Source organism: Numenius arquata, chromosome 11 (assembly GCF_964106895.1).
Source record: "Numenius arquata chromosome 11, bNumArq3.hap1.1, whole genome shotgun sequence".
Taxonomy (NCBI): Eukaryota; Metazoa; Chordata; class Aves; order Charadriiformes; family Scolopacidae; genus Numenius; species Numenius arquata.
The window spans coordinates 34,639,984-34,665,334 of NC_133586.1; the positions used below are offsets into that span (position 1 = coordinate 34,639,984).

The 25,351-nt window shown below is 39.7% G+C and overlaps 2 protein-coding genes across 4 annotated transcripts; both read left to right on the forward strand.

Annotated features, from left to right (window-relative positions):
• The first annotated feature begins 1,829 nt into the window (after positions 1–1,829).
• Positions 1,830–14,374, forward strand: CREBRF (CREB3 regulatory factor). Of its 2 annotated transcripts, XM_074155936.1 has the most exons (9): positions 1,830–2,304; positions 3,295–3,420; positions 4,283–5,363; positions 5,897–5,998; positions 9,694–9,888; positions 11,801–11,990; positions 12,440–12,513; positions 12,917–13,039; positions 13,275–14,374. In XM_074155936.1, exons 1-9 carry the CDS (start codon positions 2,296–2,298, stop codon positions 13,388–13,390), a joined length of 2,016 nt encoding a protein of 671 aa, XP_074012037.1. In that variant the 5' UTR covers positions 1,830–2,295; the 3' UTR covers positions 13,391–14,374. The 2 variants fall into 2 exon arrangements, with proteins under 2 accessions (XP_074012037.1, XP_074012038.1); XM_074155937.1 differs by lacking the exon at positions 5,897–5,998.
• Positions 14,375–20,020: 5,646 nt separating this feature from the next.
• BNIP1 (BCL2 interacting protein 1) lies at positions 20,021–25,261 on the forward strand. 2 transcript variants are annotated; one of them, XM_074156230.1, is made up of 6 exons: positions 20,021–20,117; positions 20,246–20,338; positions 20,625–20,716; positions 21,180–21,281; positions 22,027–22,145; positions 24,228–25,261. In XM_074156230.1, exons 1-6 carry the CDS (start codon positions 20,034–20,036, stop codon positions 24,422–24,424), a joined length of 687 nt encoding a protein of 228 aa, XP_074012331.1. In that variant the 5' UTR covers positions 20,021–20,033; the 3' UTR covers positions 24,425–25,261. The 2 variants fall into 2 exon arrangements, with proteins under 2 accessions (XP_074012331.1, XP_074012332.1); XM_074156231.1 differs by lacking the exon at positions 21,180–21,281 and having other exon boundaries at positions 20,034–20,117; positions 24,228–25,255.
• Positions 25,262–25,351: the final 90 nt, after the last annotated feature.

Sequence of the window (25,351 nt, forward strand, 5' to 3'; positions counted from 1 at the left end):
ATAACAAAGAGTAACTGCTAAAGACGCAGCAAACATCTTTCTTTCCCCTTTGTATCATGCAGCGGCAGAAGTTTGACAGTCTCCCATGTGGATGCAGATGGTGGTGGCGGTGTTCTGGTGTTGACGTCCAAGTATTCATCTGACATTCTGTTGAAAAAGACATCAGTCTCTGGCACTCTGTATGGAAATAAAGTCAGATACTACTTAGGTGTAGACTGGTATTAAAGATGATACCCTTCTCGTCTCTTCCTTTGCACATGAGAACATCATCTGTTTGCTTTAAAGAAGAGGCCCTTTCTCCTAGATCAGGCCGGGTTGAAAAGTGAATTAGCGGTTGGTGCCACTTTAACAGCATAGGAAGGACTAGTTCTGCTGTGGTGTGGCCTTTGCTGGGTGAACGGAGACGGGAGTTGTTGAGGCATGTTCCCAAGTGACACAAACTTAACTGTAGATGTCACTTTAAGATAAGTAAAAAGAGTTCCCTGAAAGTTTTAGAGCAGAAAGAAAATTTTCCCAGAAGGAACTGGCTCTTACTTGACACAGAGCGCTACAAGAAATGGCTTGCTTTGGCAGTGGTAGCATGGTTTTACCAAGAGCTTGTGTACAGCTGGACTTGTAATAGATGTTCTTTATATTCCAGCCAATATTTGAAAAGCAGTACGTTTTGATAAGTAGAGACTTTTTTGCATAGTGTCTGTTTTTTCCCACAGTCTGGTGGTATATATGCTGAATATAACAAAAGAGCTGAGATACTATCTGAAAGTAGGAATAATCATGGGGATGCTGTCATGTGCTGGTGGGAGGAGGGTTCTGAGCGTAGCGCTGCTGGAGGAGAACGCTTTTACTTTACTATCAGTTTTTCAAAACAAGAGAATAAACATAGCCTGAGCAGATTGCGCTGAAGTCTGACTTAGGAGCAATGCTGAAAGAAGAATTCTGCTCAAAGAAACAAACACATTTTAACTGGTAATGCTGGCAAACGGCACAAGTATGATGGTTCAGTTCTTTGATTGTGCTCCTCTAATGCAGCTTTTTTCTTAGCTTTTTTCACTTTTTATATAAGGGTAAGGGTCTTGCAGGCACAGAAGACAGTAAGAAAGCAGCATCCTTGAAAACAACGTAATTACATTAGATACTAAAGCTTGATACCATGGGGGATTATTTTTTTTGTTGTTATTTTGATAAAACATTGCTCTATTTTACTTCCTGTTACTTATTTCATGAGTCTCTTGTCATACTTTCAGTGTAGATATAGTTACTGATGTTTGTACTAAGTTGCTTGCTTTTCTACAGTTGAGTTTTTCCTTATGGTGTTAAAAAGGTGGGATTAAGCAGGATACTAGGCTCGGAAAAGTCTTTAGATACGCATCTGAAGTAGCAGCAGGTCTATAGAAACTACTAAACTGGTAAAAGTACTAATAGATTTTGTTACTAATGAAATTAATTTCAATGTGTGCCTTACTTGAAATTAATAGAGAAGACAGTTTATTAGGCAACTCTGAATTTGGCACAATTTTTAGTTTGTTCCGTTGAGGAAGTCTGTCTCTTCCCTTCCTCTGCTGCTGGAGGGTGAGCACACTTGCTGTAATCCCTCTGCCACTAGATGTTGCTGTATGAGTGATTGATAGAATCTTATCTGCTGCTGGATGGATTCATCTCTTAAGAAAAGGAGGGGATATCACCAAAACAGTATTACTGCCTATTCTCAAATTAGCATTTTGAGTTATTTACCCGAGACATTTTTAAAATTCATTGGCTCTGTTATATTAGTCATGAAGATTGTTCTGCTCCTGTATACCCAGCAGTGTGCCAGTCGTTATTTCCAATTAGGCAGGCTTTTCTTTTCATATGTCTGTAGAGCTCGTGGTCTCAGTAGTGAGGAAAAAAAGGCAACAAAACATAACTCAGCCAAAAAAGTTTTTGCAGGAACTGTTCTGTAGCATCTGTGGCTTTTCATTCAATGAAAGATGGCAGGGAAAGAAGATTACCGTATGTTCCAGAATGAGGAATAACCACTTGTCGGGGAAATTTTTGTCTTTGCTTCACTTTGGCTGGTTTTTAAGCATTACCTTTTTGGTGAAGGATTACTTACCTCCTTGGGGTTTTGCTGCGTTTATTCTACACAGAAGTCTACAAATAGAAGAGCTCCATCAGGGTGAACCGAAGTTATCCTAAGGAAAAATTTCATTGCATGGATTGTGTAAACTCACTGAGACTGAAGTAAAGCTGGAAAGGAATCTACAAGTGAATAAAACAAGAAGTTTGGAATTGGATTTGGGGAATCTGGGCTTGGAAATGCCTCAGGTAAGTCTGTCATGATTTTATTTGCTTCTGTAAATCATTTTGCTTCCTAATTAAAAAAAAAAGTTTAAGAGTAAATTTGACTGGCATTAGCACGGGGAATTTGTAAGAGATTAAATGGTGCATATTTTTTAGGGTCCCGGTAGTGCCTGGTGGAAGCTGTGTTGCTGCTCTTGGTACTGTATTGGTTCACGCAGCAAGATTCAGCAAAGTTGTTGTCTGTATGAGGCTGGATGCCTGGAGAGCAGCCTTTTATTACTGCAGTGATTCACACATCAGCACACTGAATGACTTTCAGCAGTACAGTGTTTCTCCCTTCCCAGCCCTCAGGGCGAGTGTGTCTAGAAGAGAAATAGAGGTCTGGAATTAAATGTAGCAGAAAGCCTTGCTGCCCATTCCCTGCATGCACAGTCATCCTGCATAATGTTTTGTTGTTGTTTTTTTTTTTATAAAGTTCCACTTTGTTCTCCAGAGATATAACACTCTTGATTGAGTTGTAATAAAGTTTGCTTTTGTTACAATATCAGGTGGACGTTTTATGAGTTCTAATGGTTCTATAAACAGTCAACACTGCTTTAGTGCAAAATGGTTTGTATTAGGGTGAAGGCCCTGCAAGCGTGTGGTGCCTATTGATACTCACAGATCCTGCCAGTACTCGCTCTCCTCTTCTACAAACGCTGACATATCCCTAAACTTGGCAAACGTGTGAGAATTTCAAACCAAGAAAAAAGAATGAATGAGCAATGCTCTTGCAGCTATATGATGAATACAAATGTGTCCTTTGATTAGAGCTGCATGTTCTTAGCTGCTCTTAAAGCATTCTCTCACTCTGAGAAATGACACGCATATCTGTGTAGGTAAAAACCTTCCAGGCGCAAGTATAGCACAAGTTCAGAGACTTGGATGAAATGGTAATACTCTTTATGTTTTGTTGAAGAAAAGAATATGCCTTTTTATAGCATGCTTCAGACGTGAGTATCAATTTTGTTGTAGCCCAGTGTGAGTGGAATGGACCCTCCTTTTGGGGACGCCTTTCGGAGCCATGTGTTTTCAGAGCAGACTCTGATGAGCACGGATCTCTTGGCAAGCAGTTCAGATCCAGACTTCATGTATGAACTGGTAGGTCATCTTTCTGTGTGTGCACATAACTACTTTCCTTGACTAATACCTTGAGTTTCTCTAGAAATAGAGGGCTATTTATTCAGGAATGCTAGAAGATTATTCATCACTGCTAGCTACTGGTTAGGGAAGAGCCTAACTGCTTGTCCAGCAAATGTGATGCTTCCTCAATAGTCGCTTGTTAAAGCTGGCGATGGGAAGAGGCTTGATACAGGAGTCTCACACAGAGCTGTGCTGACATGATGGTGCTGGAGACTCTTCCCTACAGTCGTTTCTGCAAGAGCAGCTCTAGCTGCTGCACCCAAGCTGGGAATGCAGGGGAAGCAAAAGAAAAGTTGACTCATGAGCTGCTTATACTAGCATTCTTTTCTTTTCTTTTTTTTTTTTTTTTTTCCCCTTGCATCAAAGGAGAAAGATACCTCAGTCGTTAATTGATCGTGTTAGAATGAGGTTTTCCAGGGACTGGTAAACTTACTCTGTTAAGCACACAGCAAAGATTGGCTGAGGTCACTAGAGACTAGAACAGCTGGCCTGTGATGTCTTTCTTGTTTTAAATACACGGATATTGGTACTAGTCTGGTTCCTGATGACCAGATGAATTTGCAATAGCAGAAAAAGAGTCCAGCAGCATTTGACTTCTATCTTTAGCAATCTCTTCAGAAGGATCTGCTGCTGAAGCATGGAAGCTGGACTTCATTCCCACCCTCAAAAAAAGCTTTTAGTTGGAAGTGGAGGTATCTTCGTATCTTACCACTCTCTTAGGCTTCGCTGGAATTAAGCTCACCATACTAGATTAGGTAGAGGACAGAGATGATTGATACATTTTTTTGTATTAACTTTTAATTTGTCTTATTATGCACAGGACAGAGAAATGGACTATCAGCAAAGCTCCAGAGACAACTTACTTTCAATGGAGGACTGCAAAGACCTTGAGAACTTGGAGTCTTTTACAGACATCCTGGACAAAGAAGCTGCTCTCACCTCAAAGTGGGAGCAGTGGGACACCTACTGTGAAGACTTAACTAAGTACACTAAATTAACCAGCTGTGACATTTGGGGAACAAAAGAGGTGGATTATCTGGGCCTTGATGACTTTTCAAGCCCATATCAAGATGAAGAGGTGATAAGCAAAACACCGACACTGGCTCAGCTTAACAGTGAGGACTCCCAACCTGTTTCTGATTCGCTCTACCCTGATTTGCTCTTCAGTGTAAAACAAAACCCTTTAAATTCTTTGTTACCTGGCAAAAAAATTGCAACCAGAGCAGCAGCCCCAGTCTGTTCCTCCAAGAACGTTCAGGCTGAGGCACCTTTGTCGGACTGTGTTCAGAAGGCAAGCAAACCTGCAACTCAGCCTGCTTCCAGTACACAAATCATGGTGAAGACCAATGTGTACAATAACGAAAAGGTGAACATTCATGTTGAATGTAAAGACTATGTTAAAAAGGCAAAAGTAAAGATCAATCCTTTACCGCAGAGCAGACCAGTGTTGAGCCAGACACATGCTGATGCAGCAAAGGAAAACACCTGCTATTGTGGTGCTGTAGCAAAGAGACAAGAAAGAAAAGGAATAGAGTCCCCGCATAGTCACAGTACGCCTCCTGTTCTGCCTTTTAAAGAGACTCAAGAACTGCTCCTCAGTCCACCCCAGGAAACCCCAGGGCTTATTGTGGGGGAGAGCAGTCTTTCTGCCAGCACATCAGTGTCAGATTCTTCACAGAAGAAAGAAGAGCACAACTATTCTCTGTTTGTAACAGACAGTTTGGGTGAACAGTCAGCCAAAGGAGATCCTGAGGAAGATGAGGATGATGAGGACGATATTGAAGATGAGGACCACGATGAAGGATTCGGCAGTGAGCATGAGCTGTCTGAAAATGATGATGAGGAAGAAGATTACGAGGATGATAAAGATGACGACATCAGCGATACTTTCTCAGAACCAGGTACCAGCAATGTTGGGTTTAGTTAATGTGAAGGTTAATGGATTTGTCTGCCAAGTGGGAAAGGATGCTTTTGAATGCTTATAGTTACAGTTGAGAAACGCTGATCTTAAATTATGAACTTTCATCCCAGATTTTTTACGTGCTTGGCAAAATGCAATTAATAAAAACTATACCAGCTCTCTATTGCCCTGTTTTGAGAAAAAACTGCATAAACTGTGGTCATGCAGGAAAAATAATGATAGAGAATACAGGAAACCTAGCTGGTAGCCTAAGGTCGTAGAGCAACAACCTGCATTTTTTGTCTTCTTTTTTTCGTGACTTGATGCTAGGATGTGCAGAGCTTTCTAGTGCTTCAGTAGGTTGCTGCTTTGAATTTATCCAGAGTTGTATCTCTTGATAGCTGGGATGAAATCATAGCCTGAGTGAAGTAATTTCAGAATTACTTAAGTCCTACTGCAGGTACAATTTTCCACAGAATCCAAAGAAAATACCTACCACTGAAACTAATAGAACTGTTTCTTGGTGGTTTTCAGCAGTAACACTTAGTGGGTCTTCAAAGGATACTGAATTCCTCTCTCCTGCATGTAGAAATGGAGCCTTAACAACAGAAATAAGAACTAACCTTCACCTGGAAGGTAACAAAGCGGTAATGTTGTGCAAAAATAAAATCTGAAGGAAAAGGGACAGGACTGTAACCAACTATTAGTTTCATTGTAGAAAGTATTATAATATTCACATTTTATAAATGCTTTGTAGTAGACTATAAGAATTAATGTATTCTGACATTTGGCAATATGTAACTTCGGGGGAGAAAGCAGCTGAAATTTTGCCTTTTTGAAAACAGCAGCTTCCCTAAAGCTTGTCAAGCGTTTGTCATAATGAACTCTCAGATTTAATTGTTTTCTAAGTAGATTTCCTGAGTTGGCATTAAACTTGTTAAGCATTACGCCCTTTATGTTACTTTTACATGTACATAACACGTTTTTGTTAGCATTTTAAAACCTCTTCCTTCCGAATTGAACTCCCTCTACTCTCTGGGGCTTTGAGTAGCTCTTCCAGCTCTGCAGTGATTGCTGCACTGCACAGCGCTTTGCAGCCCACGGAGGCACATTGCACAGAAAGCCTGGCAACCTTGAAAAGGAGATGTATTAAAATGCTGGGATTTCAGCTGGTGGAATTACATTAACTGTTTGCTGTTTGTTCAAATTTTACTGACACGCAATTGCGCTCCCCTTCTAAGTCCAACTCCATGGTCAGGACAGAAACCGAGGAACTTGGCTTATACAAGCTTGCTGGAACTTGAAATGAACGAAGCCGTTCACCTCAAGTGTGGTGATATTAAAAGTTTCACCACATGTTTTGATTATATCAGAAGGTAATGTCTCCGGGTATTTTAATTATGTAACTCTTGTACTTTGTGTTGCTTTTTTACCTTTAGAGTAAAGGTAAATACTATGGATAAAGTTTCTAAAAATAGGCATGGCAGAGGAAGATTTAACCTTCCATAGCACTGAAACCAAAATCAGTTGCTGAATTTAGAGTGAAGATGTAATTACCGAAAGGACAGAAAGTTATTGATTATTGCAGACCCTCTGATGTATTTTATGCACGGTTTTGTTTATTCTTCTATGTGTGTTTTTGGAGTGTGTTAAATGCTTTCTTAAAGCATTAGTGTTGTCTGAGGAAATACTTAGATGTAGTGAACTTCAGGAAATTGGAGAAATAACTAAAAATGTGACTGGCATTCCAGCAAGTTTGGGCAACAATGTTTTTATTATGATACAGATTTAACAATTTTTGTCACCTGCAAAGGCAATTTATTATGGTAATTACCAGCCCAGGCCTTTTCTAGCACTTAAACCTTTTTTGCTGTTGCTGGTATATTTTACCTACCTCATTTAATAGAAATATTTGTAAATGACTGCTTCTCTCCCATTGAGTAATCAAGAGATTCCAGAAATGGGAGATGCAACAATGGATTCAGTTTTCAGTAGCAGTAGAGAAGAAATACCTGAAAGGGAAGAGTGCTTGTAGAGACATGGATACTGTTGCATTGCATCTATTCTGAGCACCTGGACCATCAGCTGGGGGAAAAAAAGACTCATAAATGACAGAAGTCAGTAGGATTAAATGGTAAACAGGATTAAATGGTAAACAGAAGGCTTTCCCTGGTTTTGTTTTGGTGGGGCTATTTTTGCTTTTAATCTGGTAGTTGCAGAAGTCATGTCCATCCTGTTCTCCGTTTTACGTAATTTAACCCTGGTGAATTTAAAGCTAAAACAGTAGTAAGGGATGCAAACAAAAATTTTTAGGAGGGACTTGCAGAGGGCCTGAAAGGTAAATACAAGAACCCTTCCAGATTTCTTAGAAGCCTGCCAAAGAAAGCGAGACTGCTATATAATCTTTGCTAAGAGGAGAACTCAAGGAAGATGGATACAGTGCAGAAAAGCTGAACAGATTTGTTGCACTCCTATATGTTACAGACTAGGTTAGGACATCACACACTAGATCATTCTCTCTAACTATGAAATGATAGCGGGTCAAATGATAGCTAGAGTTGCAAGGCAGGATGTATTAAGTCAGTGTAATTTAGGTTGCTAACTTAATTATGGTTTAAATAAGCAAACAGGAAGTCTTGATTTTAACCTTGTTTTACATTTGTACACATCAGCTCTTAAAGAGGTTTGTTTTCATCGGATGGCTTAATTCCATGTTATCATGAAGATGGGCTAAATTTATACATCTCTATATAATGAGTCACATAGCTTGACATGTTTTTTCAAGTGGAAAGTAAGTGGGGTTTTTAAGAGTACTTTGATACTTAAAGCAAACACATTTGTGTAAAATGGGAGTACAGTTAAAAATATTTACGGTATTTGAAACTAAATTTAATGTAACTTGTCATCATTTTGGCTATACAAGAAAAAAATGTTTTATAAAGCATGTTTCAGTGTTTGATTTGCCTTTAAAATACAGGCTTTTTAATAAACTTAGAGAATCGAAGTAAATGAGTTGATGAAATGATTAGAAACAGAACTTTAGAACTGATTTCATCCTTGTGCGCACCTGACTTGTATTCATACCTTGGGTTATGGGGTGAAAGTTAGACCAAAGCAAGAAAGTTTTTTTTTCCTCTTTCAACTGTTTTTTCAAGTGCAAACAGACTAATTGAACAGACTGCTTTAAAAAGAAGAAAGTGTTCTTTGTGCTACTGTTAAAAGATGAAGCAGAGCTCAAGCAGATGGGGTCAAGGCTTCTTAAGCTTACAGTCTGTTCAGTGGCTTTTCTTTAGGCTCCATCAGCGTATGTGATGTTTTGAAATGCATTCTTTTTTAAGTAAATGTAAACTACTATACAGTATTTTAGTACAAAAGGCTATGCAATGGTTGGGGGTTTTTAACCTCAGTATAGGTTGTCTTTATTTTCTAAAGCATAGGTAAGATTTCAAAACCTGTGGTTTGTGTTTACATAATTACAGTATAAATATTTATACAATGTGGATAGTGGCATTACAGTTTCCATGTACTTCATAAACAGTTCATCATACCAAGTGCATCATAATATACCTCTAAAATACTATGTAGCTTTACTGTCGATCATTTCTCTTCATCCCACTAAAGAGGTGAGGAAGAGGTTGAGCAGCTCCTGTCTGGACCCTTTCAATTTAGATGGTCTTTTCTTAAAGGCTTTAGGTCATTGTCCTCATAACAGAGCCCCCTTCTAATAGAGATGGGTGGTTTGATTTATTTCCCAAAGGTATTCAGACTCAAGGAAGAGCAGGAGTTGGACTCAATGATCCTAGTGGGTCCCTTCCAACTCAGAATATTCTATGATTGAATAATTTTGCTTTCTTTATGAGTGTTTTGCTAATCCATCTTTATTATCTGCTTCTCTTTCCATGCTTTTTGATTAAAGATTAATTAAAATGTGGAGGCGAGTTAGGATTACGTTCCTGTAAATTCATGGAGCAAGTGGTAGGGATAGAAGAACACTCTCCAGCAGCTGTTGTCTGTACTTTGCAGTGGTGAGATTGTGGGGGAGAAGCGCAAAAGAGCAACAGAGCTTAAGGGGTCAGAGAACATAAGGGAGCTTTCAATGCATAAATAGTTTGTCTCTGTTCAACTACTGAAGCACCATCACTGGCTCAATGTCTGTCCCTGGATTTAAGGCGAGTACCCAGTCGTAGGTGATAGTAGAAACCAAGTCTATTAGACAATGTAAAACAGGCCTCCTCAGTGGTTTTGCTCTTGACTTGAATATGCAGTTCACCGCTAAAAGGCTAGAAACAGTTTTGTCAACATTATATAAACAAAGCAATGCATCCTTTTAGGGTATGAAAATGATTCTGTGGAGGATTTAAAAGAAATGACTGCAGTATCCTCTCGGAAAAGAGGCAAGCGAAGATACTTCTGGGAGTACAGTGAGCAACTAACACCATCGCAACAAGAAAGGATGCTGAGGCCGTCCGAGTGGAATCGCGATACGTTACCAAGTAACATGTATCAGAAGAACGGTCTCCATCATGGTAAGAACGGAGTCCTCGTTACAAGGGAATGTCTTCCATTCTAAACACCTTCAGTAGCCAAACTCCCGTACTTGTAAGTTGTGTTTTGGCCATGAAAATACATCATTAAAACACTGTAAGTCTGTTGCTCAGTTAGCAGAGATCTGCACGGTGTCCAAGGAAGGCACAGTGGACGTACAGTAGTAACTTTCAGTGTGGTTTCTTCCCGAGGAAGGTGGATGAATTGGGAATTGTAACTTCCAAGGGCTTTCAGTGGAAACTCCAAGAGTTTGAAGTTTTCTCAGTGCGACGCTGTAAACGTATTGGATGGGTCGCTTGACTGATATTTGCTCCTCGTAGCTGTTCGTTTCGGTCTTGCTTGTGTTAGAAGTGAGCTGGAAGTGATCCGAGATGCAAAGTTCATGTTAACTGCAGCGTGAACTAAAGGACAAGCAATAAGGCGTAACGGACTCTTTTTGCGCCTCCCTACTTGTGTCTCCCACTGCTGTGAATGCAGCACAGTGAAGTAGTTACTTTTCTGTGAATAAACTATTTCTTTAAAATACTCTCTTAGAAACTTAAATCAATTGGTGTAATAACTGTGTTTTATTCCTGTAACTTTTCGATTAGCAATTTGCTGTACCGCACATGACTAACATTTCCCAGAACAAACCACTCTTAGAAGTAATGTTTGTTTTCTTGTCACAGGACCTCTTTGGTAGGCTGCTCCATTTGATTTTGGCTTTGAAGGAGAAAATTAAACCAGCTTCCCTGGTTGTAACGTTAACATTCCCTTAACAGTTGAAAATTAGTCTCTTTAACATGGCACTTTACCTTCTGTTAACCCAAAAGATTTTGTTGTTGTTGCTACTTGTAGATTTATTCAGAGAAGAAAACTTTTTTTTTTTAATCTCCTTAGCTTTTATATGCTTATTTATCCTGTAGTGAAACATCAGTACCTAAAGTCTCTATCACTGTTCCTTCTTACGGAGGCTTATATCTATACTTGTTATTAAACAACAAATAACCAAATGTGCCTTGAGGACTCAGTCCCACCAGACACTTGGAGGAGCAAGTGAGACCTTTAAGTCAGGTGCACATGCAAGGGATTTGCAGGATCAAACACTGCTTAACATCCAGAAGCTACAGAATATGACACATGCAGTACTTTTTTATTTTCATATACAGAGATGTACCAAGGTCATCTACTACCTCAGATAAATCATGCTAAATTATCAGCTCTCTAATAAATATTTCTGGAGCAGGTTGTGGGGTTTTTTTTCATACAAGTGCCTGTAACAACATGCATTTTTAATAGAAATTTAGAAAAAGACGGATACCAGTGGCAAAGAATCATAAGGAATAAAGATTTTGTCTTGAATAGGTGTATTTCCTCAGGAAAACCAGGCCTTAAATAGCTTCAAATACATATAGAAGGGGTTAACTAGCCTTTATGTAGATCATTTAAGCTCAGTATCAGTGAAGATCGTTTCAGTAATAGGCCTCGACACTCTTTATTAATAGTGATAAGGTTATTTGGAAATTTAATCAACTTGGGTGTGCAAGAGGATATATTGGCTGAACACAGGAGTTGGCAAGTTACAGTTGGGGCAGAACAACTGGGTTTGAACTTGTGACATACATTTTTCAGCACAGTTGGGTGTATGCTGTCTCTCACATCCAGTAGCCTGGCCAGCGGTATTTGCTCTTATCTGATCTGGATGTAATATGAATTGTAGAAAGCAGTTTGTCTGGAAGTGCTTTTTCTATGGTGAGAGGCCATAGGGATCACATGATTCCAGTCCATTCTCTTGTAACGAACAAAGGAACTTAAACTGCACCCAAAATAATACATATTTAAGAATGGGGTTTTTTCAGTTTTGTGTACATATTGTGTCACTTCCCAACCCAATTTTCTGCATATTTAAAACAGGAAAATATGCAGCAAAGAAGTCACGAAGGACTGATGTAGAAGACTTGACTCCCAACCCCAGAAAACTTCTACAGATCGGTAATGAATTGAGGAAGCTGAATAAGGTGATCAGTGACCTGACGCCAGTCAGTGAACTTCCCTTAACTGCTAGACCGAGGTCAAGGAAAGAAAAGAACAAGCTGGCTTCCAGGTATATATTCCAGATAACACTACGTGGATGAGTATATTTGGATTATTACAACTGTTCAATTAAGATCTAACTTCTTTTTGCCTCAAGAGATCCTGCTTCATTGTGGCAGTTCCTGCAGTGGGTTATTTACCAGTTTATCAAAAAGTAGGGCAACTGGCACTTTGGAGATGTAGTTTGCCTGTTCCCTAGATAACGACATACTTCAACTGGAAGCAGCTTACTTAGCTGCAGGGCAAATGATTGATACAGTGATAAAGTCCTCAAGTGTGAAATACAAGTAAATACAGGTAGCAGAGTGTTTTCGTTGAAGGTGAGTGAGTAGATAGATGAGTTTGTACATCACAGCTCTGGGAGTACGGATTGATAAGTTTGTGTGGCAAACAAACAGATGCTCTTAGTATTCTGGAATTTTTGTTAGTGTTCTAATTCTTCCCCTCTTCTTACTATAGGGCTTGTAGACTAAAAAAGAAAGCCCAGTATGAAGCCAATAAAGTAAAACTCTGGGGTCTCAACACGGAATATGGTAAATACAACTCTTCACATCTTAATTTTTCTTTTGTTCAGACAAGTCTGTGTTTTTGCACCATCATGTATCTGGGTCATACCTGGCAGTTTATAGAGAAAACAGAGTTGGTACAAACCCAACAATTTTTTTGGTACAAAAACAGTCCGCTCCATAAAATGTACATGGATTGGGTTACCTGCAGTGTTGAGCTACTTTACAGATGTAAATTATGTAAATGTACGCATGTAGTGTAAATAGTTTTGAAAATGTAGTTTACAGATGTAAACTGTTACATCTTAATTTTACAGTAAGTGTGATGTGACACCTCTGACATAATTAACAGTGTGTGGACAACTGTGGATCTCTTTTGCTCCAGGGGGACCGTGCTGTAAATCTAATCCAGTTTTTTTTTTCTTTGCAGATAATTTACTGTTTGTGATCAACTCCATTAAACAAGAGATAGTTAATCGGGTGCAGGTACCTAAAGATGATAGAGGAGTCAACATGGAACAGAAGTTGCACATACTTATTAAAGACACTCTGGGTAAGCCAGAAACTTAATGCATATATGTGAAGAGACATACAATCTGCGATACGTTAGATTGCAAACAATTTCTGGAATCGAGAAAAGAAAGAAGCACTTCCTAATTTTAGTTGTCTATGCCTTTGGGTCGGTTACTAACCAAAGTGTTCATTGGCTTTGTATCACTTCCAGGAATGTAAAAATACGTGCAGTGAATAGTAACCTTACAGCACGTTTTCTTCCCTTCCCTTTTTAGGCCTACCCGTAGCTGGACAAACATCAGAATTTGTGAATCAAGTCTTAGAGAAGACTGCAGAAGGAGACCCCACCGGTGGCCTTGTAGGGCTACGAATACCAATGTCAAAAGTTTAAGACATGACTTCAGCTGTTGTCATCGGTCAGATTCTACCTGTGTTGTCAAGTACTTCATTGTAAATTGCATTCTGGTCTGCATGGCAGTTTAGCATTATGGAAACACTTCCAGTTAGGTTCCATTGTTTTTAAATAACAATGTAGTACAACAAATCAAAGCATGATATAAAATGCTTAATAGCATTTTTGGAGCATAAACCAGATAGTTTCAAAGCTGCTTTAAGTTTAAATACAGAGATGAGGATTCTTTTTAAAATTAAGTTATGTAGGACCAGAATATATCACTTTTGTTTTAGAACCAAAAACATGGTTTTGCTAGTAAAAAATTTTAGTATATGCCAGACATTGTGACAGGTTTATGCTCCAAGTAAAATAAGAGGAAGCATTTTTTTTGGTAAAGCTGTCAATTTAGGGAGTGTTTTTTCTTCCTTTTTTTTTTAATTGGATTTTCTTTTGTTCTTCTTAAAATAAAATACAGTGAGCTTTCTTTGCAACCATTAACTTGTACATAGCACACATGGCATTAGAGCTAGTGTGCCATATAAGACTTTAATTTTCTGAGCTTAATATAGTATTTAAATGTCTACGCAAGCAAGAGAAAACAAGTATATTCTTTGTGCCTTGTATTTTGGGGGGAGAGCTATCAGTATAAGCTGGTAAAGTTTTGTATGAAGAAAACCCTGAGGGGAAAAACCAAGTTGTATAGATGGTGAGATTATAGGTTTTAATGTATTTGTTCCAGCTCTTAAAATTTTTGAATGTATATAGGAATATGTTGAAAATGTAGATATATGCCACAGAGTCTATGTATTGTATAAAAGATGGCTCTAGAAAACTCAATTTCGGTACTTTGGCCGGAAGAAAACAAATACTTGCACATTAATGCGATTGTTTATTTTTGTACCAAAGACAAATGCAACTGATATGGCGAACTGCCAGTCTAAGTAAAGTTTTGCACAGCTTATATGATACTGTACTGAATGTAAAAACAAATGAAAAAAGAAAAAAAAATTAAAGGTCAGGGTTAGGGATCTTACTGAACTGTGAATTTTTTTGTTTGGGTCCAATTATCTACAGAAGGAGCATTCATACATAACAATATTATTTTGCTGTTCCTGTAGTTCGCTTCCATGGTAGATAAGTTGGTGGCCGTCTTGGAGTCTTTAAATCTTTTTTCTCTGCACTTACTGTAGGAGATTTTAATATATTTGGATTTTAGTAAGCTATTGGTAAAATAGTTTTCAACTTTGAGAATTTAAAAAAATATTTAGCTTGTTGTAGTATACTTCCACCAAACAACCAAAATAAAATTATTTTTATTGTAATGTGTATATATGTAAAGAGAAAAAAGAGCTACAAATATCTGATTCCTTAGTTGCCACTTTTCCAGTTGATGTATTATTATGCATGTGATGTTTCCAAGGATCAACACAGGCTTCAAACAAACAAAAAAAAAAATTTATAGACTTTTATATTTTTGTACAGGTATTTCGAAACTAGCTTCTTCAAACTTATATGTGACTTATTCTTGTTAATTCAGTAGTTTCTATGATTGAGGAATATTAACACACAGTTCTTATTTGCTCTTCTGCTAATAAGAGTTGGCTTTGTAGTCAGTGTTAACGTACAGATTAAAAGCTTTAGCCTTTGATGAGAAAGTCCTTTATCTCAAGGCAAGATCATTCTCTGGTTTCATGGACCCCCCCCCCCTTTTCCTCCCTGTTCTTTCTCTCCCTATTTAAAGATGACAGAACACTGTTTACTGAAAATAGAAATACCAAATATTTTCAAATGTAGCTGCTGAAAAAAAATGCAAAAGTCTATGAAGGCTTTCTCCCCGCTCCCTTTGGGGAATTTCTCCACTTCATTTCTAGTTTGTCTAAGTTTGTTTGTACTGTGATTCCTTTTTTGTTTATAAGTAGATTATTTTTATATCCAAGCTTGTACTATAAAAAAAAGTCTGAATCGGTAATGGTGCAGTAAGAGTGGCTGATGAAGGTGGCAGTCCTGCCACGTACTTGTGAGTGTGCACACAGCTTACTTTGTACCTAAATATTTTGGAAGGCTCAAAAGGGAGGAGGAGGCCAAAATACCACTACTGAGCTGTACAGAAAGTCTTTCCTACAAGAGACTGAACAAATACCCAGGGCAATTTAGGCAAAACTTTGTAAATCCACTTCAGACTTGCAAAATCTGAGTGGAATGTGGGTGTTTTTGTTTCAGGTGTTTTCGTTGTTGTTGTTAGGGTGAGGTGAGAGTTGGCTGCTGCTTTACACAGTGGGTCAGATGTATTCCTATTGTAATTATTGCCGAGGTTGCAGTTATTCTGGAGATGCATATGGCCCATAAAACCCCGACAAAGAATGTCTCTTGTGAAGTTCAGGCCACGTCTGTACCAAGATTTGAATACTGTTGTTCCTTTCAGATGAACGGTGTGACTGCACTGTTTGGATACAAGAAGTCCTCACGCGATGTCCAAACTGTCGCCGAGGCAGCATTTCTAAACCTTAAGAGAGCAGTTTTGCAATTGGGTAAAAGCTTTTGTGACAAATTAAACTGACAAGGTATTGAAAAGCCCCTTTTCTACTGCTCAGAAATACTGGGCAAATATAACTTTATAGCTTTTTATTTTTGTCTGAAAACCAGAATATGATTTTGGTCTAGCATTTCAAAGTAGATGTTGAATCCTTAGTGAATTCCATACCCCTGCATTTCAGTGTTTTCTATGTATTATTTTAAGTTAAAGCTTTTAAATAGTTGAGCTTTTTAATGTTGACACTTTATTTTGTACCTATTTATATGTATGTATATCTTAGAAAAGCACTTTGTTTAAAAAAAAAAACAAAAAAAAAAAGAAACTGCGTTTTATATGATTCCTGCCACTTGCTGCTAACTCTGGGCTGGTCAGAATGCTGCAGCGATACTTGATATAAATAAAACCTGGCAGTAAAATGTAGAGTAAAGATAAGACCTTTTGCTGGTTTAACTTTATCATAAAGGTGACATAGGCAAGCTGTGCAGCTTTACATTTTAACCAGGGGACTCTGTGGCATTTAAACCGTCTAGAAATGGTTGTACTTTAATGCCAGTAACAATCTGCTTCCTCTAGTGTCATTAAAATATATACATTTAGTGTATACTTATCACAAACAAAAATCTTATAAGGGTATAAAAACCAACAAATGTACATGTTCTGTTTTTTGGCAATTGTGGCATGCATTTTTGGATGATCTTTAGAGAAGACCATTTTCTAAAGATTTTCAGTGTTCATACATGGTATGTGGATCTTAATGAAGTCCTGGATTTTTTTTTGTTTGTTTTTGAGTGTAGGCATTGTGAATATTCACTTTTAATCCTATATCCAAAAACAATTATACATTTTTGATTTAATACAAACAAAAGCTCTTCCTTTTTCTGATACACTGGATTCTCTAGAATTTGTTTCCATATTAAAAGCATGCTGTCATAACTGCTCTTGTTGAGATCTCGTCAGTCTGAACTTAGGTGCCACACTTTGAATCGATGGACTGCTTGTTCTGCTGTACCATGTATGATTCTCGTCCTTTCCTACTTCCTTCATGACAGATAATGATGTGGCTTTATATTGTGCCTTACTTGTACATCTAGAACTAACTGTTTTTCGTTCCCTCCGAACTCTTCAAACCTAACCCTTCTGAAATTGAATCAGAACTGATAGAAGCATCCTCAAGAAAGTCTGGATAGATCTGATTTCAGTTTCTCCCAGTAGTCGTCCTTTTGTATTTATATGGAAGACCAGTTTTTGAATGGCCTTGCAAAATGTGGGGGTGCTCACGAAGGGTGTTTTTTAGCCCTAAACCCCTTTTGCTAACGCTTCCTTTTATGGTTTATTGAACACATTTACTGATACTTGGTGAGTACTTTTTTTTGGATGAGAGAGACTTACTACTAAAGCTATGTTTACGTGTGGATGGGCTGGATTTTCTTATCATACCAGTTGAAATCATTGTGATTTAATGCAAGTTGCATCGCTGTAAAGCTGATGTGAGAATCAGGCTCAGCTGTGTTCAGTTCCTAATTCTTTATGGATAGACTTTTTTTCCATACTAAGAGGGCCAGGAAAAAAGTTGTTGGTTTGTTTTTTTTTTTAAAAAAAACAAACCACAAAAAAACCCAAACCTAAAATGGATGAAGAGTCTTTTAACTAACCTAAAAGCAACCAGACACTTTTGAAATACAGTGGTGTCAGTTTTTATTTTTTTTAAATTACCCCCCAAATATTTATCTGATATTTGCCTTCGTTAAGAAAACAGTTAGCTTATTCACAAAATATAAATAGTGGATGTGCTTTTCTTTTCCATAAATCATGTAATCATAGCTATTTTTTTAAAGCTCTAAAAGGCTTTATCAGGAGAATTTCAAAGGGTTGTATACAAGTTGCCTTCAGCAGAAATAGCAAATGCAATTCTGTTCCTCAAACGTGCTTGCTAGTCTTCCTGAAATTCTGTTGAGGCATAACCCAGTTATGTACCGTGAATGTTAGGATCTGTATTTGGCCTTGAGACCTGAATTTCAAGAATGCATCTAATCATGATTTTATTTTAAGTTGGAGGCTTCAGTTGGAATCATCTAGTGAAGTGTGCTGCTAGATGTGGTCTTGGCTCATTGACACAGCCTTGCACACAGCTGAGGTTTATTTTGTTTACCCCAGGGATCGTTTGAAGTACATTTCAAACAGTTACTGCTTCAGTGACTGATTCTTCTTGTAACTGTATTAAGGGCATTAGTATGTTGAGAAAACACCACTCTTTATTATCTCCTAATATAAATTGGGATTCTTCAGTGTCATTGATCAAAGATGGCACTTTTAGGTTATATCTTCTTTGCAGCATACAAAAATGTCTCTATCTTTCTACAATTTACATTTCACAATATGCCATGTTTTTTCCCTCAAGGCTTCTAGTGTGATAAAGTGTGTGCTCACTGAATTATAACCCTCAGCCTCTTAGACATTCATGAACTTCCTTCCACAAGAGCAAATACTGACTATGCATTTATTGTCTTTCTAACGAGCTGTGGAGCTAAAAGTGGAGACAGAGCTATCTTAAGCCACGCTTTTCTGGGGTTTTTTAATTTAAAAAACCTCCAAACTTTTTAGATATTCATCAGTGTTCAGAGTTTTTCTTGAGTTACGAATATTCTGTAGTTGGGTATCCGTGTAAGTCAAACTTGGGTGAGTTACCTAGCTACTATAAGGAAAACTTCTGGATCGGATTTGATACTGGCAAAAGCACACTCCACCCTATCAAAATCTTCCGATTAAGAAACAGAACCTAGTAGGACCACTTAATTTTATTAATCTTTCTTCTAATGATGGATATTCACACATTCTGATTTGAGTCATTTGTGCTCCCAAAATATTACGTCCAAGTAAAACTTACTGCTCAGTATTTGTGGTTGGGTGAACTCTTAAGGCTGATGGCACATGCGGACATCGGTGGTTGACAAGCAAAAAAAAAAAAAAAAACCATTTTAAACAAAACATGGCATCCTGTTCTGCCTACGCTTGGGGTCATGATTGTAATGCTGTCCTTGATATTCTATAAATCAACTTCCAACTGGAGCTCAGAAAAACTTACTGAAAGTCTTGTCTCTGTTAAAAAACAAATTTACCTTGTTAAAAGCATGATCTGTTAAGAGTTGCAATGTTTAATGTTGGTTAATAGTTGTGCAGTTTTTATTTTTTTGAAAAGAGGCACAATTAAACTATTGACTTTGTTTACTCTGTCACCCTTGATCCCTAGCACTTCTATTCAGATACAAATTCATCAATGTATGCAACATCCTTTGTAATTTAAAATAAAAATTGTGGAGGAAATACTGTCTCGGATCATTCTCTGTGCGGAGTGGTAGCGAATGGCGTGGGCTCCCTCAGAGTAAATGCCCTCAGTCTCCTGGTAGTGACAGCAGCTTTCCTTTGGAAGGGATCACAGCTAGGTAAGGAAGTAACTTGGTTTTTTGAACATTTCTTAAAAGAACAAGGACGTTTCTTAAGATTAGTTAAGTAAGTACAATTTGTGAGACTCTACTGTCACTAGCCCCCCTATTATTTTCCCCGTTTGGTCCGTGCCCTCAGCTGCCTCTCAAGGCTGATGGGTCAATGGTGGGACCATCAGGAGAACCTGGGCTCCAGCCCATCCCCAGCTCCTCTGCCATGGCCATGGTGGACTCCACCTTCAACACCTGCTGGCTTTGTCCAAGCTCGGTTTGTCACACAGCACGGCCTGAGGGCAGGGAGGGAAGACATGGCAGGAGTTTGTGGAAAAGGCAAGAGGGCCGTCGCGTTGCCTCCCCTTTCCTCCTCCCAGGGGCACAGAAGGCACCTCACGTGTCCCCCCCCCCCTCAGCCTCCTCACAGGCCCGCACTCCTCCCCGCTGCGGAGGCTCAGAGACTTTACCGGTCTGAGGGAAGACGGTTCACCTTCGGCGCAGGCCCGCCTTGTTGAACCGAACAGCCCTTCGCCACAGCACCCGCCCCTCAGCCCGCCACGGCGGCGGCTCTCCGCAGCGGGCGGTAGCGGGCCCGGCCGCCTCCCCACTCCTCAGGGCCCGCAGGGGGCGCCCGCCCGCCGGGCCGCGCCTTCCCCTCCTCTCCCCTCCCAAGATGGCGGCGGCCGCCTCAGTGCCGGTGCGGGTCTGCCACCAGGAGATCGTCAAGTTCGACCTGGAGATCAAGGCGGCCGTGCAGGTAGCACCGCCCGCCCCCGCGGCGGGTGTCCCCTGCCAGGGCTGGCGGGGGTCCGCGGGGAGCCCCGGCCGGACTGGGGCCGGGCGATGGCGGTCGCGGGCCGAGCTGACAGGGCCGTTGTCTTCCAGGACATCAGGGACTGCCCGGGGCCGCTCAGCGCCCTCACGGAGCTCAACGCCGCCGTGAAGGAGAAGTTCCACCACCTCCGCGGCCGCATTCAGGTGAGGCTCCCGGCCGGGGGCCGCCCCGGTGGCCGGGCTGCCTGAGGTGGGGGCGGCCGGCCTGAGGTGAGGGCGGCGGGGAGTCCCGGCGGCGGGGTGCTGGTTTATCGGATCAATAGTCGCGGCTACGGGGTGCGGGTTTATCGAATCAGTAGTCCCGGCGGCGGGGTGCTGGTTTATCGGATCAATCTCCCGTTAATTCACTCTCCGGCCGGCGGTGGGGTGTGCGAGTTGCAGGTGGCAGCAGTCGTTGGTCAGCTTTTCGTGTTTGTGCTTTCTGCCAAAGGAGCTCGAACAGATGGCGAAGGAGCAAGATAAAGAGTCGGAGAAACAGGCCTTACTGCGGGAAGTGGAAAACCACAAAAAACAAATGCTTAGGTGAGTCGGACACCCAGTGCTGTTTACGGATTCCCTGTAACCAGAGATAATCTGATTTATGTACAGCATCTTTCGGATCCTGTTTTGCAAATACAGTCACTGACAAGATGCTGTTTTGCCCAAGACCAAGAGACGATCAGGGACTCCCTTCTCCTTTCCTCTCTCCTGTCCTGACTCCCAGAACATAGTTTGTTCCTTTGAGCAGTTGAGCGTGTAAGTAGGTAGCTTGAGAGTCTGTCAGTCATTTGACAGCTGGGACAGTTTTCTTCTTCCCTTGCTCCATAAATGATGAACTTAGGAGAAGAAATGACAGGACAGTATGTTGTTATTCTGAGGTGTAATATAGAGAAAGTCCATGCACGTATCCGGGGTGCTCATTTACAGTGGTGATTGCTTTGTGAAGATTGTTTTTGATTCAGAGATGTTACTGCCATGTTACAACGTTGTACTCTTGCAATTTCAGCAATCAGGCAGCTTGGAGAAAGGCAAATCTGGCTTGCAAAATTGCTATCGACAACTCTGAGAAAGATCAACTGCTGCATGGAAGAGACTCCTTAAGACAAAGGTATTAGACCATCCCACTGTACGATCTGAGTTTAAACAGCGTGTGCTATATTCACTAGTTTTAAATGGAAGTGATGCAATGTTTTTAAGTTACTTAATTGTATCTGGAACAAAGCTTTTGTTTGATGAGTGCATTTACCTTCTGTGGAGGTTTAAACTGTTAAGGATTTTGATAATTTCAGGTTTTCTTAGCATTGGCATGTCTAAATGGAAAAGGGGATAAGTTAGCCTTCATAGTTTTTCTGACCATCTTCTACATTAATTCCAGTCAGGTTTATAAACAATTAATGGATTGTTATGCAAGCTGTTTTCACGTGCAGAGCAGGATGTAAGTTTATATAGTTTCTATATTGAAAAATTGCCGTATTTAGTATCATGAAGTAATATCCCAAAAAATAGGATACAAACTACCACTTCATTATCCTGGGTATCAGTGCTTCCTGATGCTTATGAAGTTGTACAGTCATGGATGAATAAGTGGTGAAATATAGGCCCCAGTGAGATTCTGAGCCATTAGCAGTTGTTTTGGCTCATGACTTTAATATTTTTTGATTTTTTTTTTTGACGATTTAGTAAAGATAATCTGAATTTCTCATGCAGTAAAAACTAGTCATGTCTTTTGTATATCGGCAGAGATGTTTGCTGCCAAGCTCTGTTCTAAGCTCCCTAGCAGCAGCATTTTCCCCACAGTACCCAAAGACATAATTTTATCCCTTCCTGCTTTACTTTTTCCCTTTCTTTTTCAGGAAGACTACAAAAGAAAGTCTGGCTGAGAGTGCAAGTAACATCACGGAGAGTCTGATGAGCATTAGCAGGATGATGTCACAGCAAGTTCAGCAGAGTGAGGAGACCGTGCAAACCCTAGGTACAGGTGTTATTTGGGTGTTTGGGTATGGATTGGATGATTGAAGCACCTTTCACGAGCTTTATTAGGATGACATGGTGTGGAACATAGCGGAAACCTGCTTTGCTGTAGGAGAACTTACTACGATGATAATTAAAGGACTGCCCAGCAGAACTCCTCTAATAAAAGAGAGGAATAATGTATGTTGCATGGAGCTGTTTGTTGGAGTTTTTGTTTCATGATTATGAACAGGAAAGGGGGTAGGATGAGGAGATTTTGGGCTAGTTTCACATAAAACAAGTTGTAAAAGGAATGTGAGTTCACACGGTGTTAAGAGCGCGTTTGGTGTTACTCTGTGCTACTGTGCTAGCATGAGTTTGGCAATAGCAGAGAAAATGAAAGCGGAGGTACAAGTCCATACACAGGGGAAACTTAGTATGGCTGGAACACTGTTTTCACCCAGTCTCCAGCTGGGATGGCTAAGAGACAAGGAGATCAAGTGACTTGAACCCGAGGTCACTTGCTCTGTCAGCGGTGCATCAGGGACTGTGAAACCAAGATTCCACCCAGTTCTTTGGCTTAGACTCCTAAGACAATAAATCAAGTGACCTGTCACAACTGGTGATTCATGAAGCATTTACAAGTTGGATCTGTGTTGCCTGGGCCTCTTACGGGCTGCGCTTTTGGGCAGAAGAGAGAACAGTTTAAAGATGAGGATAAATAACACAACTTTTGCCCTCCTTGTTTCTGCCCCCATCTGAGGATGGCAGCTGAGCACGGTTTGTTCATGCAAAAGTAGCATGTTTCTTCTCCCGTTAAAAAGGGTTTGGCAGACACTTTTTCACCCTGTTTCTGAGTGAACAGCACTTGGAGTTCATCAAGGGAAAAACTATCAAAGGTCATTTACAAAACCCAGCTGCAAATTCTGAATCAGTGGCTAGAATTCCCTTTTTTCTGAACAAGTCTTTTCCTAGTATGCAGTGAATAAATGCAGCTGTGAAGCAGGGAAGCTCTGCTTTGTCATTAACGATGGGAAAGAAATTTTCTATTTCCACTTTGATCAAAATGCCTCTTTAAGATGGGATGTAATGGTTTGCAAAATATTACAGACTTATTTCTACTATGCTTGATTTTGTGAACCAGACATGCTTGGAGTTTGACCTTTCTTTAATCAATCAGTTCAGTATAGAGTGATATACCAGCATTCACTGTCATACAGGACATGCATTCTGAAATATAAGAAAAAGGAGACTCCTGGGCTTTTGCTTTCATTTAGTAATTTGAAAGGAGGAAGGCTGAGGAGTTTGGGGCATTTGTTTGCTTGTTTGTTTTCTCACAGGGAAAGAGAATTTGAAAGGGACTTATGTTCCATCTGGTTTTGTTGGCATATTCTCAAATTCTGTCTTTAGTTGAGATCAATCAACACACTTTTCCTCTAGTTGATTTTCTCTTTTTTATTAGGAAAAAACCCAAAAGAATTACGTTTGTCAAAAATAACTATTAAAAACTGTTCAAATTGTTTGAGCTGAATAATTAAGGATCTCTTCCTGCTGCGTGCTGCTTTTTCACTTTCTGCAGCCCCATCTGAATCACACTGATTTGCTGTTCTGGTTTGGGGGAACACTTTTAGTTGTACCATCAAAGTATTCAAAAATTGACCTGTCCTCCTGCTGCTAGAGCTGATGCTGATAGTGATGGTGATTTCTCTCTCTTAAATTGGTGGTTCTAGCACCATTCTTACTTCACTCTGCTTCCAGCGAGCTCTCAGGTAGATTTTAAAATCACTGATTTTATTCATGAAAAATGTGAACTAGATTTGATCTGGTAACCTAAAAATTAGAAATTCACAAACAGGACATAGGGCCTTTAAGCCATTCAGTGCTCTTATTTTGTTCTGTATTTTTCCTTTGCACATCAGGACTTGTTTGTTGTGAAAGCTTCTGCAAGAACACAGTCTGCATTTGCCTTACCCATAAGTCAGTCTGACCCAGAAGGATCTCACAGGCACTATATGTATTGCCGAATATTGCATGCTTATATCCTTTGTAATGTATCTTTCAAGCGCAACAAGCTGATACTTTTTTTTTTTCCCCTTAATTTCAGCCAATTCTTCACGTACCATCCTGGAAGCAAATGAAGAATTTAAGTCCATGTCTGGGACAATTCAATTGGGGCGAAAGCTAATAACAAAGTACAATCGCAGGGAACTGACGGACAAGCTGCTAATCTTTCTCGCCCTTGCCTTATTCCTGGCCACGGTGCTCTATATTTTGAAAAAAAGACTCTTTCCATTTTTGTAAAACTCCAAACTTAAACTGAACTATTACAAAAGATCAGAAAGAGATGCCATAGTAACGATAGCATTTTACATAAAATAATAAAGGGATATTGCAATAGCTGAGAGAGCATTCGAGCAGGCATGACTGTCATACTGTCCCCGTGGAGCATGCGACCTGCCTAAGAAGAGCTTAAGTGAGCATGAGTCAGGAAGAAGCAGGTGGATCAAGGTATGGAAAGAAGAAACACCAATTTGCCTAGAGGTTTGGGGAACAAAACACTTGAGGAACTGGGCACTCAAAGGTGCCAGTCTTAACTTTCAACCTTTCTTCGTTTTGTCTCGAAATTAAGTTTTTTTTCCTTGGCTTGGACTGGAAGCTGCTTTGACATCTGTGTGTAAGGTGCTGAGAGTAAGAGGAAGGATGGAAGAGAGAAACTCTCATACATTCCATTAATAAACTATTTATTGTATCCATGTAAACTGAATTTTGTTCAAAACCAAAGTCTAATGGATTCAAAGAGCCTGAATAACTTCCAGTGTAAAAATTCTTCTTAACAGCAGTTGTTGCTTGTGGATTGTTTTTTCTGGGAGCATAGCACACTTGCAGTCTGGCACTGTTCCTCCGGCCTTGGCAGGGCTCTGAACAAAGCAAAAATGGGAGCCCCGTTTGTTACTGTTAATTCACGCAATGTATTTGAGAATTACGTTGCCAATCTGTTGAAATCAAAAGCCCTTTTGCTCCTTTTCTTTATAAAATTCCGCTTAATACTTTATATTTGCAAAATACTGCCAAGTTGTATGTTTCAAAGTTTTTCTTGCTCATACAGTTCATCTTTTCTCCGTTGGTAAAGTCTTTTACAATTATTACCTTCCCTATCTCTTGTGCTTTAGTAATGGGAGTTGATTTGCTTTAATAATATAAAGACCAACCTGCCACACTCCACGTGGT

What these genes read in the sequence shown, in the direction of transcription:
- CREBRF (XM_074155936.1), top strand. An exon ending in GGGTCTCAACACGGAATATG is followed by an intron (nt 12,514 to 12,916) that starts GTAAATACAACT and finishes TTTTCTTTGCAG; the next exon opens with ATAATTTACTGTTTGTGATC. An exon ending in ACTTATTAAAGACACTCTGG is followed by an intron (nt 13,040 to 13,274) that starts GTAAGCCAGAAA and finishes TTCCCTTTTTAG; the next exon opens with GCCTACCCGTAGCTGGACAA.
- BNIP1 (XM_074156230.1), top strand. Translation starts at nt 20,034, where the DNA reads ATGGCGGCGGCCGCCTCAGTGCCGGTGCGGGTCTGCCACCAGGAGATC. An exon ending in CACAAAAAACAAATGCTTAG is followed by an intron (nt 20,717 to 21,179) that starts GTGAGTCGGACA and finishes TTGCAATTTCAG; the next exon opens with CAATCAGGCAGCTTGGAGAA. An exon ending in GGAGACCGTGCAAACCCTAG is followed by an intron (nt 22,146 to 24,227) that starts GTACAGGTGTTA and finishes CCTTAATTTCAG; the next exon opens with CCAATTCTTCACGTACCATC.